The sequence below is a fragment of the Hemiscyllium ocellatum genome, chromosome 3, assembly GCF_020745735.1.
Source record: "Hemiscyllium ocellatum isolate sHemOce1 chromosome 3, sHemOce1.pat.X.cur, whole genome shotgun sequence".
NCBI lineage: Eukaryota > Metazoa > Chordata > Chondrichthyes > Orectolobiformes > Hemiscylliidae > Hemiscyllium > Hemiscyllium ocellatum.
Genome location: NC_083403.1, coordinates 19,579,815 through 19,598,865, shown reverse-complemented (window position 1 = coordinate 19,598,865; position 19,051 = coordinate 19,579,815). Strand labels below are relative to the sequence as shown.

The 19,051-nt window shown below is 42.3% G+C and overlaps 1 protein-coding gene across 2 annotated transcripts in view; it reads left to right on the top strand.

The window, feature by feature from the left end:
- Positions 1-19,051, top strand: part of nphp1 (nephronophthisis 1) — a 144,341-nt gene that overhangs the window by 63,435 nt on the left and 61,855 nt on the right. Inside the window, exons 8-10 of one of the 2 annotated variants that reach the window (XM_060855900.1) lie at positions 390-438; positions 8,129-8,213; positions 18,773-18,867. In XM_060855900.1, the coding sequence (XP_060711883.1) occupies positions 390-438; positions 8,129-8,213; positions 18,773-18,867 (229 nt within the window). The remainder of the gene's footprint in view (positions 1-389; positions 439-8,128; positions 8,214-18,772; positions 18,868-19,051) is intronic. The other variant, XM_060855909.1, reaches the window with a different exon arrangement.

Sequence of the window (19,051 nt, the reverse complement as noted above, 5' to 3'; positions counted from 1 at the left end):
GCCCCTCCCCCTAGTCCCTCCTCCCTACCTTTTATCTCAGCCGGCTTGGCTCTCTCTCTCTTATTCCTGATGAAGGGCTTATGCTCGAAACGTCGAATTCTCTATTCCTGAGATGCTGCCTAACCTGCTGTGCTTTGACCAGCAACACATTTGCAGCTGTGATCTCCAGCATCTGCAGACCTCATTTTTTACTTTGAAGTGGATACCCAGTTCCCATTTCCACTTTGAGTAAATCTGGTTCCTTCATCTTTTGGGCAATGAATTCCAGATAATAATTCAATGTATGATGAAGTATTCTCCTCACCATCTCTTGACTTCTTTTGTCAGTTATCAAAAATCAAATTTATGATTTGATTTATTCACTGAATTCTTATTATTTATTTCTACAGTGAAAAATCACAATTACACAGGATTGCTGTCAAAAAGATTGTTTCAGAGGTAAGCATATTTTAAGATTGATTGTTTCCAATTTATCTTCTGAAAAAATGAGTAGGTTGTGCATAAAAATAATTTAGGTTCTTTGACACTTAAGTTTCTTTCTATTTTTGGATGAATGCCCTGCCTGTATCTCATCTGCATTTTACCTGATAAACTGTTGTAGACACCAACTCATTGCTGTTTGTGAATCATTTATATTTGTCATTGCTGTTGATTTGAATATGAAGGACACTTGACAAATATAAAGGCATTGTTGTCTGCTGGAAACCCAGTTGGATTTGACATTTAATGCATTGCACTCTTCCCAAGCACTAACTTTTAACACAGCTCCCTTTTGCTTTTCTTACTGCATTGAATAATATAACCGAGCTTCAGAAATCTCATAGCTCCTTGAAAGTGGAGTCGCAGGTAGATAGGATAGTGAAGAAGGCGTTTGGTATGCTTTCCTTTATTGGTCAGAGTATTGAGTACAGGAGTTGGGAGGTCATGTTGCAGGTGTGCAGGACATAGCTTAGGCTACTGTTGGAATATTGCGTGCAATTCTGGTCTCGTTCCTATCAGAAAGATGTTGTGAAACTTGAAAGGGTTCAGAAAAGATTTACAAGGATGTTGCCAGGGTTGGAGGATCTGAGCTACAGGGAGAGGCTGAAGAGGCTGGGGCTGTTTTCACTGGAGTGTCGGAGGCTGAGGGGGGTGACCTTATAGAGGTTTACAAAATTATGAGGGGCATGGATAGGGTAAATAGGCAAAGTCTTTTCCCTGGGGTTGGGGAGTCCAGAACTAGAAGGCATAGGTTTAGGATGAGAGGGGAAAGATGTAAAAGAGACCTAAGAGGCAACTTTTTCACGCAGAAGGTGGTACGTGTATGGAATGGGCTGCCAGAGGAAGTGGTGGAGGTTGGTACAATTGCAACATTGAAGAGGCATTTGGATAGGTATATGAATAGGAAGGGTTTGGAGGGAAATGGGCCGGGTGCTGGCAGTTGGGACTAGATTGGGTTGGGATATCTGGTTGGCATGGACGGGTTGGGCCGAAGATGCTGTACATCTCTATGACTCTATGACCCTAAATGCCCAAACTGATGCCATTAAGGGATCAAAGCCCTTAATGGCCTTACCCTCCCTATCATTATTATCTCCTCCATAACCACAAACAACCCAAGATATCTGGCCTCTGTGCATTCCTAATTATAATTAGTCTGTCATTGGTGGCTGTATCTTTAGTTATCTAGACACTAAACACTGGAATTCTCTCCCTACACTTGTCTACCTTGCTTTAGTCCTTTTAGATGTTCCCTAAAACTTTTTGACTGAACTTTTGGTCACGTGACTTAATAGTTGAAGGCAGAGAGTTTTGGGGGAGAATTCCAGAGCTTCAGACCAAGATAACTGCAGGCATATCCTGATAGTGCTGTGATTAAAATCAGGAATACCAACTTTTCCTCTTCTAGCTGGTAATCTGACAGAGTTAATATTGGGAACTAAGAATAAAGTGCTTAAAAATTGAAGTTACTATCAATAGAATAAAAAAGTCAGAAAATTGTAGAAAGTTGTTCATAGAATTGTTAGAACAAAAAATGTGTTCACGCAGTGATTGAAATGGAGATATCCTTTCAAAGACATTTAGATATGTAGATGGAAAGAAAAATATAAAAGTAAGAATAGAAGAAAATGTGATTGGAGTAAATAATTATTTTGTTGAAAAGCTAATTCTTGCTTTTTTTTTCCTTCACTACTTTTTGTAGAATGTGATAAAATTCCACTTTAGCGTCTGGTAGTCATTATGCTATGTATAAACCTGAATACATCACTGTTTGAAGAGCTATTTCTTGCTTAATTAAATTGTTGGTATGGAATTTGAATACAGCAGAGGGAGCCAGAGGTACAGTGAAGGTACTTATGCAATTAAAATTCTGTCATCTACACAATGAAGACCGGGGAACTGCAAGAGGAGAAACTATTATGAAAGAAAACACATGAGTTTATTATAGTTCATTTAAGTCTTTTTTTTTCAGAAATACCTGATATGTGAGGGCTAACTTTGAGACTTGCTCTGGGCTTAGGTTTGAGTAAAAGCTGCAACACTTAGGGATGATCCTGTGACATGCATTGCTGCCTAGCAAGACTTTTGCAATGAATGGAGTCATCAAAATTACCCTTATGATTTTCACTTAAATATAGGATTAGATTTTTGTAGAGCTGAAAGGATCTGGAACCATTTAAAATTAGTGATTTCCAATTCTAAGATTCCTGCCTACAGTCCTGGTCCCCAATTTCAGTTAAAGAACGTAATCTGGCTGGCGCTCCTGCAATTTTTGTGGAAACAGTCCAGCTTATTTTTGACAGGCAACTTACATGTTGCGAATTAAATTCTGGATTCTGGAAATTTTTGACGGCTAACTTCAGAACGTCTTACCCATATCTCCTTCATGCAATTCAATGACAAGTTATGCCCTCACCTAACTACTTGCAACTTTATAGCTCCCATACCAACTCAATATTGCCATTGCCACCACATCAAAACCCATGCCCCCATGTCAATCCATCCCAACTTATGTCCCTTACGCACCTTCATGGCCTATCATACTCTTGCTGATTTTTTTATTGTCCTTCACTTGTATAAACTCTGTACAGAACAAGTAATTCCGTAGTAGCAATGACATGTTTGTAATTACAGCAAAAGTTTGATTAATCAGCACCTAAGGACCAGGTGTATGCCAGTTGGTCAAAAATTCTGGTTGATCAAGAATTCCACATAATCAATGTAAAAATGCACACTAAATGATAGAAACATGGTGCAGGGGTATACACATCACTATTATACTTTACTTAAAGCATAAACCACTTAAATAATAATACAACTTTGCCTTAAATAAAAGTTAATGGCAGTGAGCCTTTTCATTCATTGCCTTGTCTGACTACTTGGAGATCATGATAATACAGTAAACTTCAGGTATTTCAAGTACATAATTTTTGCCAGTTTATCAAGAATGTCAGTTCATAAGGTACCAGTTAAAACATAAGAACTAGAAGCAGGACTAGGCCATCTGGCCCTTGGAGCCTGCACCACCTTTCGTGTAAGATCATGGCTCATCTTTTCATGGCCTCAACTCCACTTACCAGCTGTCTCTCACTATAATGCTTAATTTCTTTACTGTTCAAAAAATTATCTATCTTAGCTTTAAAAACATTTACTGAGGAAACTTCAACCACTTCACCGGGCAAGGAATTCCATAGCTGAAAATGTGTTGCTGGTTAAAGCACAGCAGGTCAGGCAGCATCCAAGGAATAGGAAATTCGACGTTTCGGGCATAAGCCCTTCATCAGGAATCCTGATGAAGGGCTTATGCCCGAAACATCGAATTTCCTATTCCTTGGATGCTGCCTGACCTGCTGTGCTTTAACCAGCAACACATTTTCAGCTGTGATCTCCAGCATCTGCAGATCTCATTTTTTACCCAAGGAATTCCATAGATTAACAATCCTCTGGGTGAAGAAGTTCCTTCTCAATTCAGTCCTAAATCTGCTACCTCTAATCTTGAGGCTATGCCCTCTTGTCCTAGTTTCACCCACCAGTTTCACCCATCCTCTTTACTCCTATCTTAGCTATTCCCTTCATAAGATCCCTGCCATCATTCTTCTAAATTCCAGTGAATATAATCTCAGTCTAATCAGCCTGTCCTCATAAGCCAATCCCTTCCACGCTGGATGCAACCTAATGAATCTCTTCTGCATCCCTTCTGGTGCCATTACATCCTTTCTCAAGTAAAGAGACCAAAACGGCACACACTACTCCAGATGCAGCCTCACCAGTACCCTATAAAGCTGCAACATAACCTCTCTGCTTTTAAACTCAATCTCTTTAGCGATAAAGGACAAAATTTCATTTGCTTTCTTAATTACCTGTTGACATGCAAACCAACCTTCTGTGATTCATGTACAAGGACACACAGGTCCCTCTGCACAGCAGCATGCTGCAGTTTCTTACCATTACCATACCGTTCTTTTTACTAGTATTCCTACCAAAATGGAAGACTTCACATTTATTAACATTGTACTCCAGCTGTCGGACCTTTACCACTCACTTACATAATCTACATCCCTTTGCAAAGTTTTATAGTCTTCTGCACACTTTGCTGTACCACGCCTCTTGGTGACATCTGCAAACTTTGACATACTATACATGGTCTCCAACTCCACATCATGTATATAAATTATGAATAATTGCGGTCTCAACGCTCATTCCTGAGGCACACCTCTCGTCACTGATTGCCAACCAGAATTGCACTCTTTATTCCCACTCTTCACTTCCCATTGGTTAACCAATCCTCTATTCATGCCAATACATTGCCTGTAACAGCTTTCATCTTTATCTTATGCATCAGCCTTTTGTGCAGCACCTTGTCAAATGCCTTTTGGAAATCTAGATACACCACATCTACTGGGTCCCTGATGTCCACTGTGTTTGTAATGTCTTCATTGAATTCCAAAAGATTAGTTAAGCATGACCTGCCCTTCATTAACCCATACTGTGTCTGCCCAATGGGATAATTTCTATCTAGATGCCTTGCTGTTTCTTCTTTGATAATAGACTCAAGCATCTTCCCCAATGCAGAAGTTAAGCTAACTGGTCTATAATTCCCCATCTTTTGTCTACTTCCCTTTTTAAATGTTGGCATTACATTTGCTGTTTTCTAATCTGCTGGATTTGTGCCAAAGTCCAGCGAATTTTAGAAAATTACCACAAGTGCATTTACTATTTCTCCACCATCTCTTTTAGCACCCTGAAATGCATTCTATCAGGGCCAGAAGACTTGTCTAACCCTAACCTACCCTTAGCCCCATTAGCTTGCAAAGTTTGCTGTTCTTAAGAAACAGATATATAATTTTCTGAAAAGTAACTGGTGTTCCTATAACCCATAAAAATGGCAATTAATCAGACCGTTGACCACCGAATCAACATCAGAAGCTAGAAGTGCATGTACAAATAAATATAAAGTCATTAACAAAAGAGAATCACAGAAAATAGCTTATTACTACCTCTTATATCTGTAAATCAAGAAAAGTCTGCCCTATGCTCTAGCTATCTAAATTGATTTAATTCTTCTATGAGAATCTGGGTTCTCAGTCAAGTCTAATTATGCACAGGAGAAATACCTCATTAGTTTACAAAGCATGATTTATACAGGAGGATACCCTTTATATTGTTTTTTTCCAGCATGGTTTTCCCACTGATTCTGCATCAGATATTTGAGACACTGCAACAAGTATGAAGTTTTTAAAATCTTTTTGCTGTCCTTCTCTTAAATTTCAAAAACCTGTAATTGCTAATAGCCTGTGAGGAGTGATTATCTGATTAGAATATTTCAAATAAGGATAGATGGTTCTTATTAAAGTCCATCTGACCTTGTAGCAAGGGACAACTGGAGGGTCCATGGGCCATGTATGGACTGGGTATCCCTTGTCCCTGAGCAGCTCTCATATGTTGTTTGTCTTGAGGTTCTAAAGTTAGTGATTATTTCAGATTGTTGCAGAATGGAACAATCGTGATTCCTGTCTTAGTGGCAGGCATTCCCTGATGTAAATGTCTTGGTGTGATCGTAAATGAGCAGTAACATTACGAGCAACAACTTTTCAAATTCTTGGAATGTTTACCACAGTGCTTTCACAACTTGGCCAGGATACAAATAAGTCATAATCACTCAATATGCAACTGGTTGAGTTGTCCTTGAAATAATCCCAATAAAACTTGAGTTTCTTCAGGAGTGAATGAAAAGAATATTTCCTGCACGTTGTTTGGACAGTTTTACTCTTCATGCTTTGCATCCCAAGTACTGAGGATGTCACCTAGAAAGGGGACGAAACGTTTGCAACAAAAACTCCCAGCTCGGCGAACAGAACCACAACAACGAGCACCCAAGCTACAAATCTTCTCCCAAACTTTGAATACACTCTGTTCTCACTCCTTCAACCTCTTTGAACTCAGGCAGTGGATACCATATAACTGCTTCTCTCAGCATGGGCTATGCTGCTGTTCAGGAGATACATCTGATTAATACAGCTTGAAATGGTACTGTACAAACTAATGCCATGGCTTTGGAGTTTAAAAATTAAATTACAGGGTGTCCCTGGGTTACAAACAGGTTCTGTTCTGGAGTCTGTTTGCAAGTTGATTTGTGTGCAAGTTGGAACACAATGCATGTTAATGTAAAGCAGTTTGTAAGTACAGGAAATGTTCGAATGCCGGGTCTTTAAAGTTAATACCCAATGTGGGATTGCATTCATAAGTCAGACATTTGTAAATCAGTAACTCTCTGTATTTGATCATTTGAAATAAATAACTGACTCAGTTATATACTCTTGAGCCCATAATTTAGGTTAGTGATTGCTGAGCACCTTGGATATTCAAAGTTTGGGAGAAGATTTGTAGCTCGGGTGCTCGGTTGTTGTGGTTCTGTTCGGCGAGCTGGGAGTTTTTGTTGCAAACGTTTCGTCCCCTTTCTAGGTGACATCCTCAGTACTTGGGAGCTTCCTGTGAAGCGCTTCTGTCATGCTTCCTTCGGCATTTATAGTGGCTTGTCTCTGCCGCTTCCAGTTGTCAGTTGCTGTCCACTGCAGTGGCCGGTGTATTGGGTCCAGGTCGATGTGTTTGTTGATAGAATCAGTGGATGAGTGCCATGCCTCTAGGAATTCCCTGGCTGTTCTCTGTTTGGCTTGCGCTATAATAGTAGTGTTGTCCCAGTCGAATTCATGTTGTTTGTCATCTGTGTGTGTGGCTTCTAAGGATAGCATGGGACTGCACAAAACACTACATAGGACAAACAGGAAGACAGCTAACAACCCGCATCCACGACACCAACTAGCCACGAAATGACACGACCAGCTATCCTTAGTAGCCGCACACACAGATGACAAACAACATGAATTCGACTGGGACAACACTACTATTATAGCGCAAGCTGAAAATGTGTTGCTGGAAAAGCGCAGCAGGTCAGGCATCATCCAAGGAACAGGAAATTCGACGTTTCGGGCACAAGCCCTTCATCAGGCGAATTTCCTGTTCCTTGGATGCTGCCTGACCTGCTGCGCTTTTCCAGCAACACATTTTCAGCTCTGATCTCCAGCATCTGCAGACCTCACTTTTTACTCGAATATTATAGCGCAAGCCAAACAGAGAACAGCCAGGGAATTCCTAGAGGCATGGCACTCATCCACTGATTCTATCAACAAGCACATCGACCTGGACCCAATATACCGGCCACTGCAGCTGACAGCTACTGACAACCGGAAGCGGCAAAGACAAGCCACTATAAATGCCGAAGGAAGCATGACAGAAGCGCTTCACAGGAAGCTTCCAAGTACTGAGGATGTCACTTAGAAAGGGGACGAAACGTTTGCAACAAAAACTCCCAGCTCGGCGAACAGAATCACAACACCTTGGATATTTTAAGTATGTGAACAATATTGTATAGTTGTTTGTTAGTATTCAGCAAGTGTTGTAATGTTGGAGATTGTGTCTTTTAGATAAAATATAAAACACCAGCCAGGGCCTATATTCATGTTCACATGAATGTGATCAATTACTAAGCTGTATTCAATGAAGAACAGCTCTTTATGATGTCCTAATTATTAAGATCTACTTCAATTTGCACAGAGCAGCTTTAATCTGCAATATTTTATCTTACCTACAGATTAATGCCACAGAAGGGCTAATATCAATGGGAAATATTCCAGAAGGATTCAGAGCATCAACACTTGCACAGCTGTTAGCAGATGGTATGACAATTTAGCCTATAATCTTGTACAGTATTAACTCAATCAAGTCCTGTTCGCTGAGCTGGGAATTTGTGTTGCAGACATTTCGTCCCCTGTCTGGGTGACATCCTCAGTGCTTGGGAGCCTCCTGTGTAGCGCTTCTGTGATGTTTCCTCCGGCATTTATAGTGATTTGTCACTGCCGCTTCCGGTTATTAGTTCCAGCTGTCCGCTGCAGTGGCTGGTATATTGGGGCCAGGTCGATGTGTTTGTTGATAGAATCTGTGGATGAGTGCCATGCCTCTGGGAATTCACTAGCTGTTCTCTGTTTGGCTTGTCCTATAATAGCTGAAAATGTGTTGCTGGAAAAGCGCAGCAGGTCAGGCAGCATCCAAGGAGCAGGAGAATCGACGTTTCGGGCATAAGCCCTTCTTCAGGAATGAGGAAAGTGTGTCCAGCAGGCTAAGATAAAAGGTAGGCAGGAGGGACTTGGGGGAGGGGCATTGGAGATGCGATAGGTGGAAGGAGGTCAAGGTGAGGGTGATAGGCCGGAGTAAGATGGGGGCGGAGAGGTCAGGAAGAAGATTGCAGGTTAGGAAAGCGGTGCTGAGTTTGAGGGATTTGACTGAGACAAGGTGGGGGGAGGGGAAATGAGGAAACTGGAGAAATCTGAGTTCATCCCTTGTGGTTGGAGGGTTCCTAGGTGGAAGATGAGGCGCTCTTCCTCCAACCGTCATGTTGTTATGGTCTGGCGATGGAGGAGTCCAAGGACCTGCATATCCTTGGTGGAGTGGGAAGGGAAGTTGAAGTGTTGAGCCACAGGGTGGTTGGGTTGATTGGTCTGGGTGTCCCAGAGGTGTTCTCTGAAACGTTCTGCAAGTAGGCGGCCTGTCTCCCGAATATAGAGGAGGCCACATCGGGTGCAGTGGATGCAGTAAATGATGTGTGTGGAGGTGCAGGTGAATTTGTGGCGGATTTGGAAGGATCCCTTGGGGCCTTGGAGAGAAGTAAGGGAGGAGGTGTGGGTGCAAGTTTTGCATTTCTTGCGGTTGCAGGGGAAGGTGCCGGGAGCGGAGGTTGGGTTGGTGGGGGTGTGGACCTGACGAGGGAGTCACAGAGGGAGTGGTCTTTTTGAAACGCTGATAGGGGAGGGGAGGGGAGGGAAATATATCCCTGGTGGTGGGGTCCGTTTGGAGATGGGATATATTTCCCTCCCCTCCCCTATCAGCGTTCCAAAAAGATCCCAAGGGATCCTTCCATATCCGCCACAAATTCACCTGCACCTCCCCACTCATCATTTATTGCATCCACTGCACCCAATGTGGCCTTCTCTATATTGGGGAGACAGGCCGCCTACTTGCAGAACATTTCAGAGAACACCTCTGGGACACCTGGACCAACCAACCCAACCACCCCGTGGCTCAACACTTCAACTCCCCCTCCCACTCCACCAAGGACATGCAGATCCTTGGACTCCTCCATCGCCAGACCATAGCAACATGACGGTTGGAGGAAGAGCGCCTCATCTTCCGCCTAGGAACCCTCCAACCACAAGGGATGTCTCAGTCAAATCCCTCAAACTCAGCACCGCCTTCCTAACCTGCAATCTTCTTCCTGACCTCTCCGCCCCCACCCCACTCTGGCTTATCACCCTCACTTTGACCTCCTTCCACCTCTCGCATCTCCAACGCCTCTCCCCCAAGGCCCTCCTCCCTACCTTTTATCTTAGCCTGCTGGACACACTTTCCTCATTCCTGAAGAAGGGCTTATGCCCAAAACGTCGATTCTCCTGCTCCTTGGATGCTGCCTGACCTGCTGCGCTTTTCCAGCAACACATTTTCAGCTCTGATCTCCAGCATCTGCAGTCCTCACTTTGTCCTATAATAGTCGTGTTGTCATAGTCGAACTCATGTTGCTTGTCATCCGCGTGTGTGGCTTCTATGGATAGCTGGTTATGTCGTTTCGTTGCTAGTTGGTGTTCATGGATATGGATCGTTGACTGTCTTCCTGTTTCTTCTATGTAGTGTTTTATCCAAAATCCTTGAGGCCAGCTGCTTTTCAGAATTCTGAATTTTTTTGATTTCAGAATAAATGACATTTTCACAAAGAAATAAAAAAGACTTAACAAACAGCAGACGCACATGTAAGTAGTACGAGTGCTGAGACACAATTGGTGCCTGCCAGTGCTGGGCCATGCAGCCACATCATATCTCAGTGACATGGTTCGAGTGGGTGTGGAGTTGGGTCACCTGTTGTCACGTCAAAATATTGCTCCACACTCCACAAAACAAATTTCAGATTTCGGAGCTTTGGTATTGGTGATATAATTGATATTGGTGACATATTATTGTATTCGTTGCTCCCATTGCGGTCTCCTCTACATTGGGGAGACTGGACGCCTCCTAGCAGAGCGCTTCAGGGAACATCTCTGGGACACCTGCACCAATCAAGCACACCGCCCTGTGGCCCAACATTTCAACTCCCTCTCCCACTCTGCTGAGGACATGGAGGTCCTGGGCCTCCTTCACCACCGCTCCCTCACTACCAGACGCCTGGAGGAAGAACGCCTCATCTTCCGCCTCAGAACACTTCAACCCCTGGGCATCAATGTGGACTTCAACAGCTTCCTCATTTCCCCTTCCCCCACCTCACGCCAGTTCCAAACTTCCAGCTCAGCACTGTCCCTATGACTTGTCCTACCTGCCTATCTTCTTTTCCACCTATCCACTCCACCCTCCCCCCCAACCTATTACCTTCATCCCCTTCCCCACGCATCTATTGTACTCTATGCTACTTTTTCCCCACCCCCACCCTCCTCTCACTTATCTCTCCACCCTTCAGGCTCTCTGCCTGTATTGATGAAGGGCTTTTGCCCGAAACGTCAATTTTACTGCTTCTCGGATGCTGCCTGAACTGCTGTGCTTTTCCAGCACCACTCTATATGGACTTCAGTAAGTTGTTCGACAAGATTCCTTATGGTAAACTGGTTAGCAAGGTTAGATCACATGAAATACAGGGAGAACTAGCCATTTGGATACAGAATGGGCAGGAAGGTACAAGACAGAGGGTGGTGGTGGAGGGTTGCCTTTCAGACTGGACGCCTGTGACCAGTGGTGTGCCACAAGGATCAGTGCTGCATTGACTGCTTTTCGTCATTAATATAAATGGTTTGGATGTGAACATAGGAGGTATACTTAGTAAATTTGCAGATTACACTGAAATTGGTGGTCTGGTGGACAGTGAAGAAGCTTACCTCAGAGTACAACGGGATCTTGATCCGAATGGCCAGTGGACCGAGGAATGGCAGATGGAGTTTCATTCAGATAAATGTAAGGTGCTACATTTTGGAAAGGCAAATCAGAGCAGGTCTTATACACTTAATGAGAAGGTCCTGGAGAGTGTTGCTGAACAAAGAGATCTTTGAGTGCAGGTTCATTGTTCCTTGAAAATAGAGTTGCTGGTAGATAGGATAGTGAAGAAGGCGTTGGGTGTGGTTTGTTTATTGGTCAGATCTTTGAATATAGGAGTTGGGAGGTCATGTTGCAGCTATACAGGACATTGGTTATGCACTTTTCGAACATTGTGTACAGTTCTGGTCTCCCACCTGTCGGAAAGATGCTGTGAAACTTGAAAGGGTTCAGAAAAGATTTACAAGGATGTTGCCAGGGTTGGAGCATTTGAACTACAGGGAGAGGCTGAATAGGCTGAGGCTGATTTCCCTGGAGTGTCAGAGGCTGAGGGGTGACCTTATAGAGGTTACAAAATCATGAGGGCATGGATAGGGTGAATTCCCTGGGTGGGGGAATCCAGAACTAGAGGTTTAGGGTCAGAAGGAAACCTAAGGTGCAACTTTTTTATGCAGAGGGTGATGCGTGTATGGAATGAGCTGCCAGGGAAGTGGCGGAGGCTGGTACAGTTACCACATTTAAAAGGCATCTGGATGGGTATATGAATAAGGAAGGGTTTAGAAGGAGATGGGCACGTGCTGGCAAATGGGACTAGATTAGGTTAGGATATGAAAAAAGTTAAAAACTCACCTCTAGCGTCAGGGCCCACCATTGTTGGTCCAGCAGCCGGAAGTGGGGGAGTGTGAGTAGGAGGTTGTCAGGAAGGTGAGCAAAAAATTTATTTTAAAACTCACCTTTCGTGTCGGGGCCCATCATTATTGTTCCAGCAGCAGGAAGGATGGGAGGGTCGAGCAAGAGCTGTTGGGAAGGTGAGCAACTGGGGGCTGCTGGTATTATATTTGGGCAGCGGCTGAACCTGAGACACTACACATGTATTGTCTCCCACCCACCCTCCTCCTCTAACCAAAAAAAAGGACTCTGTGGTGGGTTGATGAGGTACATTGATTGGTTAAAAATTAACTTTTTATATCTCCTATTAATTGGTTAATTGAATAAGACCATTGCAGAGAAGTATTAGAAATTATTTAACTCAAAGTTGTATATATTAATTAGGTAGAGATGACTAGTCAGGTAATGTGCTGTAGCTGTATAATGTGGGAGCTAGCTGATCCCATTGTAAATGGCAATGAGCACACTTGCAGCAAGTGTTGGTTGCTGGAAGAACTCTGGCTCAGAGTTTGTGATCAGGAATCTGAGCTTTAAACACTGCGGCACATCCGGGAGGGAGAGAATTACCTGGACACTTTGTTCCAGGAGGCAGTCACACTTGGTAGATTGAGTAATTCAAATTCAGTTAGTGATCAGGGGCAACAGGGTGTGATTGCAAATGAGGCAGGCAGGAGTTCATTGAATGTATCCATGATAGTTTTCTTGAACAGCATGCAATGGAACCGACAAGGGAGCAAGCTCCCCTAGATTTGGTCCTGTGTAATGAGACAGGAATAATTAATGACTTCATAGTCAGGGATCCTCTTGGAAGGAGTGATCACAGTATGGTTGAATTGAAAATATAGCTGGATAGTATGAAGATAAAATCCAATACCAGGGTCCTGTGCTTGAATAAGGGGGACTATGATAGAATGAGGGAGGACCTGGCTAAAGTAGACTGGAAACAGAGACTGCTCAGCAAAAGTATATTCCAGGGAGAAGGAAAGTCTGTAAGAGGAGGAGTAATCTGCCATGAGTGTCTAAGGAAATAAGGCAGGCTATCAAAGTGAAAGAGAAGGCATACAAAGTGGCCAAAAACAGCAGGAATATAGAAGATTAGGAAAACTTTAAAGGTCAACAGAAAGCCACAAAAAGAGCTATAAAGAAAAGTAGGATAGAGTATGAGAAAAAAAACTAGCACAGAATATAAAGACAGATAGCAAAAGTTTCTGTAATTATATAAAATGAAGAAGAGTGGCTAAAATAAATGTTGGTCCTCTAGAGGATAAAGGGGCAGTTAGTTGTGGGATATGATGAAATGGCTGAGGCATTGAATAGGTACTTTGCATCGGTCTTCACATTGGAGGATACTAATAAAATGCCAGTAAGTGATGAAGAGACGAAGGTAGGTGAGGACCTGGCAGCAATTATTAGTACGGAAGAGTTAGTGTTGGGTAAGCTAATGGAGCTAAGGGTAGATAAGTCTCCTGGCCCTAATGGAATGCATCCCAGGGTACTAAAAGTGATGCTGGGAGAAGTAGCAAGTAGACTAGTTGTAATTTTCCAAAATTTGATGGACTTTGGGGCAGATCCAGCAGATTGGAAAATAGCAAATGTGACACCATTGTTTAAAAAGCGATGTAGACAAAAGATGGGGAGTTATAGACCAGTGAGCTTAACCTCTGAAGTGGAGAAGATGCTTAAGTCTCTTATCAAGGAAGATATAGCAGGGCATTTTAAAAGAAATTATCCCATTGTACAGACGCAGCATGGGTTCATGAAGGGCAAGTCATGCTTCACAAATCTTTTGGAATTCTATGAAGACATTTCAAGCAAGGTGGATGATGGACCCAGTGGATGTGGTGTACCGAGATTTCCAAAAGGCTTTTGACGGTGCCACACGTGAGGCTGCTGCATAACATAAGGATGCATGGTGTTAGGGGTAGAGTATTAGCGTGGATAGAGGATTGGTTGACTGACAGAAAGCAAAGAGTGGGGATAAATGAGTGCTATTCTGGCTTGCAATCAGTGACTAGCGGTGTGCCTTAGGGATCAGTGTTGGCACAATTAATTACAATTTATATAGATGATTTGGAGTTGGGGACCACATGTATAGTGTCAAATTTGCTGATGACACTAAGTTGAGTGGCAGAGCAAAGTATGCAGAGGACTGTGAAACTTTGCAGAGGAACATAGATTTATTGAGTGAGTGGGCAAAGGTCTGGCAGATGGAATACAGTGTTAGTGAATGTGAAGTTATACATTTTGGTCAGAGTAACAGCAAAATAGATTATTACTTGAATGGTAAAAAGTCGCAGAATGCTGATTTGCAGAGGGACCTGGGTGTCCTTGTGCATGAATCTCAGAAGGTTGGCCTGCAGGTACAACAGGTAAGTAGGAAGGCAAATGGAATTTTGCCCTTCATTGTTAAATGGGTTGAGTTTAAATGCAAAGAAGTATTGTTACAGGTGTACAAGGTGCTGGTGAGGCCACATCTGGAGTACTATGAGCAGATTTGGTCTCCTTACTTAAGAAAGGATGTACTGATGCTGGAGGGGGTGCAGAGGAGGTTCACTAGGTTGATTCCAGAGTTGAGGGGGTTGGCTTATGAAAAGACGCTGAGTAGATTGGGATTATATTCATTGGAATTCAGAAGAATGAGGGGGGATCTTATAGAAACATAAAATTATGAAGGGAATAAACTAGAAATAGATAGGATGTTTCCACTGGTAGGTAAAACTAGACCAATAGGGCATGGTCTCAAGATTAGAGGAAGCAGGTTTAGAACTGAACTGAGAAGGAACTTCTTCACCCAGAGGGTTGTTAATCTAAGGAATTCCTTGCCCAGGGGAGTAGTTGACGCTACTTGAGTAATTGCTTTTAAAGCGAAGGTGAATACTTTTTTTGAAAAAAAAAGGAATTAAGAGATATGATGAAAGTTCAGGTAAGTGGAGCTAAGTCCACAAAAAGATTGGTCATGATCTTTTTTAGTGGTGGAGCAGGCTTGAAGGGCTGAGCAGCCTACTCTTGCTCCTAGTTCTTACGTTCTTATATCTGGTTATCATGGACGAGTTGGACCGAATGGTGTTTCCATGCTTAACATCTCCATGACTCTATGACTGTACTTTTCTCTGTCCTATAGAGCTGGTGAAGATGTTGAATCTGTATGATATACATTTTCTTAGGGATAAAATAAACTTAGAGGAGATAACAAATTAGCTAATTTGGCACACTCAGAGAAAGAAACTAGTTTACTTTTGATTCAAGACGTGGCTGTCACTGGCTGATCGGCATTTGGTGTCCATCTCTAGATGCCCTTCAGAGGAGTGGCTTGCTCAAAGAGCGGTTGAAAGCCAGTCACTCTGTGGGTCTGGAGTCACACATTGCCTAGATCAGCTAAGGATGGCAGATTACCTTCCCTAAAAACCTTAGTGAGCTAGATAGGCTTTTCCCAATAATCAGCAATGGTTTCAAGGTCATAAGTAGATTCTGTGACAATGCTGCTCCTTCAACAAGGTTAGGTTGTTGTTGAGTTATTTTTTAACCAGAGGGGCTGTTAACTCCAAAATGTCTGAGTTTGTCTACTTGAAGAAGCTTTTAAGTTTTAAAAAATACTTGTACAGTGAAAAGGAAGTGGCCAGTTCTCCCAGCTCAGCTCTACTCTGGTTTGGTTTGGTTTGATTTTCGCAAGCAGTCGGTTTTTTTGAGGCTGCTGGTTAGTTGCTAGCTAGGAATCCAAAAGAAACAGCTACATAGAAGAAGTTATTCCATGCTGAATCGCTCTGCCATCTTTCTCTCCTGTGACACCCTGTGTTTGATTTTATCTTTTTTTTGCCAGGGCTGTTTATGGGGATTGTTGCAGGAAATTGAAACGGCATCATTAAGTTATGATAGAGTTGATTGTGTTTTTAAATAGTTCAGTTACTCTATATTCTGTTCTCTCTTGTTTGTATTTCATTTGGTAACCTTGCAGGTAAATTCTGGTTAGGCCAGCTGCATCACTTCTGGAATATCCACTTTACACCTGCTTAAAACAACTGGAAAAGTTAGGGTCTGGGCTATTTTCTTGGAATATTTTGAGGGGGTTTGGCCTGGTCCGTAACAATTCTTAATTCAGATTTTTAAAAGATGGAATTCAAATTCCACCGTCTGCTGAGGTGGGATTTGAATTTGGTTCCCCAGTAAATTAGCTGAGTTTCTAGATTACTAGTCTCGCAATAACACCACAAAGCCACTGCCTCTGCAAATGAGGTGAAGCATCCTTTCATCATTTACCCTGTCAAGCCTCTTAAGAATCCTATATATTTCAATGCGATCACCACTCGTTCTTCTAAACTAAAGTGAATAGAGTCTCAAACTGTTTAGCTTTTGTTCAGAAGAAAATCCCTGCATCCCAAGGATCATCCTAGAGAACTTTTTGTGAACGGCCTCCAAGGAAATAATATCTTTTCTTCAAAAAAGAGACCAAAGCTCTTCTCAGTCATCATCATCATTGGTGGTCCCTCGCAGACGAGGATGACTCTCTTCCATTGTCTGGGTGAGTCTGTAGGTGGCTGTACATCCTCTGAGTAACTCGTCCGAGTTTATCGAGGAAGTCTCAACCAATATAGATAGAGAAGAGCTAGTAAGTGTTGTATTTGGACTTCCAGAAGGTGTTGGGGTGAATCTGTAGGTGAAGTACATCCTCTGAGATTGCACATTGCATCATCTGCGTACTGCGGCTCAGTGACACTGGTTTGGGGTGACTTTGGTTTTGGCTTGAAGATGGCAGTGGTGATGGTTGAATAATTTCCTGGTGGTTCTGTGAGTTAGTTCCACTCCACTGGGGAGCTTGTTGGTGGTGAGGTGAAGCATTGCAGCGAGTTAGGTTGAGAACAGTATTGGGACGATGATACAGCCCAGCCCGACACCATCCGAAAGGGAAGTAGATCTGTGATGGAGCCATTTGTCATTACCATATATCTTGTACAGTTACATTAAGAGTTCCCTCTCTTCCAACATTCCATTTGCTTTCCTGATCATCTATGGCGCCTGTGTGCTAGCTTTCTGTATTTCATGCACAAGTACCTTCAAGTCTGTTCATGTTGCAGCTTTTTGCAGTTATTCTCCATTGAAATAACTTTACTTTTTATTTTGCTCTCCTTTCCAAAATGAACAGCTTTACAGTTTCTCATGTTTTACTCCATTTGCCAACATGTTGCACTTATTTAACCTATCAGTAAACTGTATCCCTCTTGCAATTTGCTTTTCTGTTCATTTTTGTGTTGTCTGTAAATTTGGCTGTGATGCATGTGCTTTCTTCCTCCAAGTCATTAATCTATATTTTGCGAATACTTTTGGTCCTACTACTGATCCCTGAGGAACACCACTATTTACAGGTTGCTAACCTGGAAAAGAACCCCTTCTCCACACTCATTGTGTTCTGCCCAGTAAGCAATTAGCTATCGATGACAGTATACCACCTCCATCACCATGGGCTGTTAATATTTAACCTTTTGTGAGATACTTTGTTAAACACGTTCTGGAAGTCCAAATATAACACTTACTAGCTCTTCTCTATCTATAAAGGTTGAGACTTCCTTGAAAAACTCTAATGAGTTAGTCAGACAAAACTTCCCTTTCATGAAGCCATGCTGACTCTACTTGATAAGATTATGACTTTTCAAATGTGTTGCTGTTACTTCCTTAATAAGTGTTTCCAGTATTTTTCCAAGAGTAGGTGTTATGCTAATCAGCTTATAGTTTACCCCACTTTTTGCCTCCCTCCCTTTTTGAACTATCATTTTGGCAGTTTTCCAGACCTCCAGTACTTCTCCAGAATCCAAAAAAATTTAAAAATTAAACCAATGTATCCACTATCTCTGTAGCTAGCTTTGGTCAAGCAAAGTCTTCATTTTAAAATTTTCTTTTTTTAAAGATTCCCCATTATCACCATACCTTTCTATCTCTATAATCGCCTGCAGCTCCATAACCATTCCTACACTTATCTATTCTGACCTCTTGAGCATCCCCAATTTTGATTGTTCTGCCATTGATGGCAGTACTTTCAATTGCTTTGGCCTCAAAGTTAAGGATTTCCTTCCAAAAGCTCTCAGCCTTTTATCCTCATTTTCCTCCTTTAAGATACTCCTTAGAACCTATGACTGACCAAGCATTTGGTCATATGACCTCATATTTTGGTGGCTTGTTGATGCACTTAGTCCCTGTGAAGTGACTTCGGGCATTGTATTCTGTTGAAACCACTGTATATATTGGTTCATAACCGGGTTTGAACTGGCTGTAGCACTTCTGTGATGTTCTGTTTGTTTTTCTAATTCATTAGCTTTCTGAGGCTTTTATTTTGAGGAGGAACGTAGATCCAGCTCCCCATCATGCTGGCAGCAAGCCTTTGGTGTGCTGCTGTTCTTATCAATTTTGTTTTGTTTTCAAGAGTTTTTGATCTGGTGTCTTGTAGACACTGTATTCCTGGATTATCTCCACTATCGTTGAAATAATCATGGCTTGATTTTGCATTTTTCCTTCACAGGAAATGAATTCCATATGAGTTACTATTTGCAGCCTAAGTTAACACAGTCCAAATTGTGCTTTAAAGACCTTCACTGGGACAGAGTACATGGTGGTGTGAGTAATGTATATTTTATCATTCATTCATTTACCACTGCCATATGGAATGTTATTGAGAAGTATATAAACTTATAAAGATAATTGACAGAGGAGGTGAATGGTCACAACTGTGCCCAATGGATTTCAATGTAAGCAAGTGTGAGGGTAACCAGTTTGGTCTGAGAAAGGATAGTAAAAAATG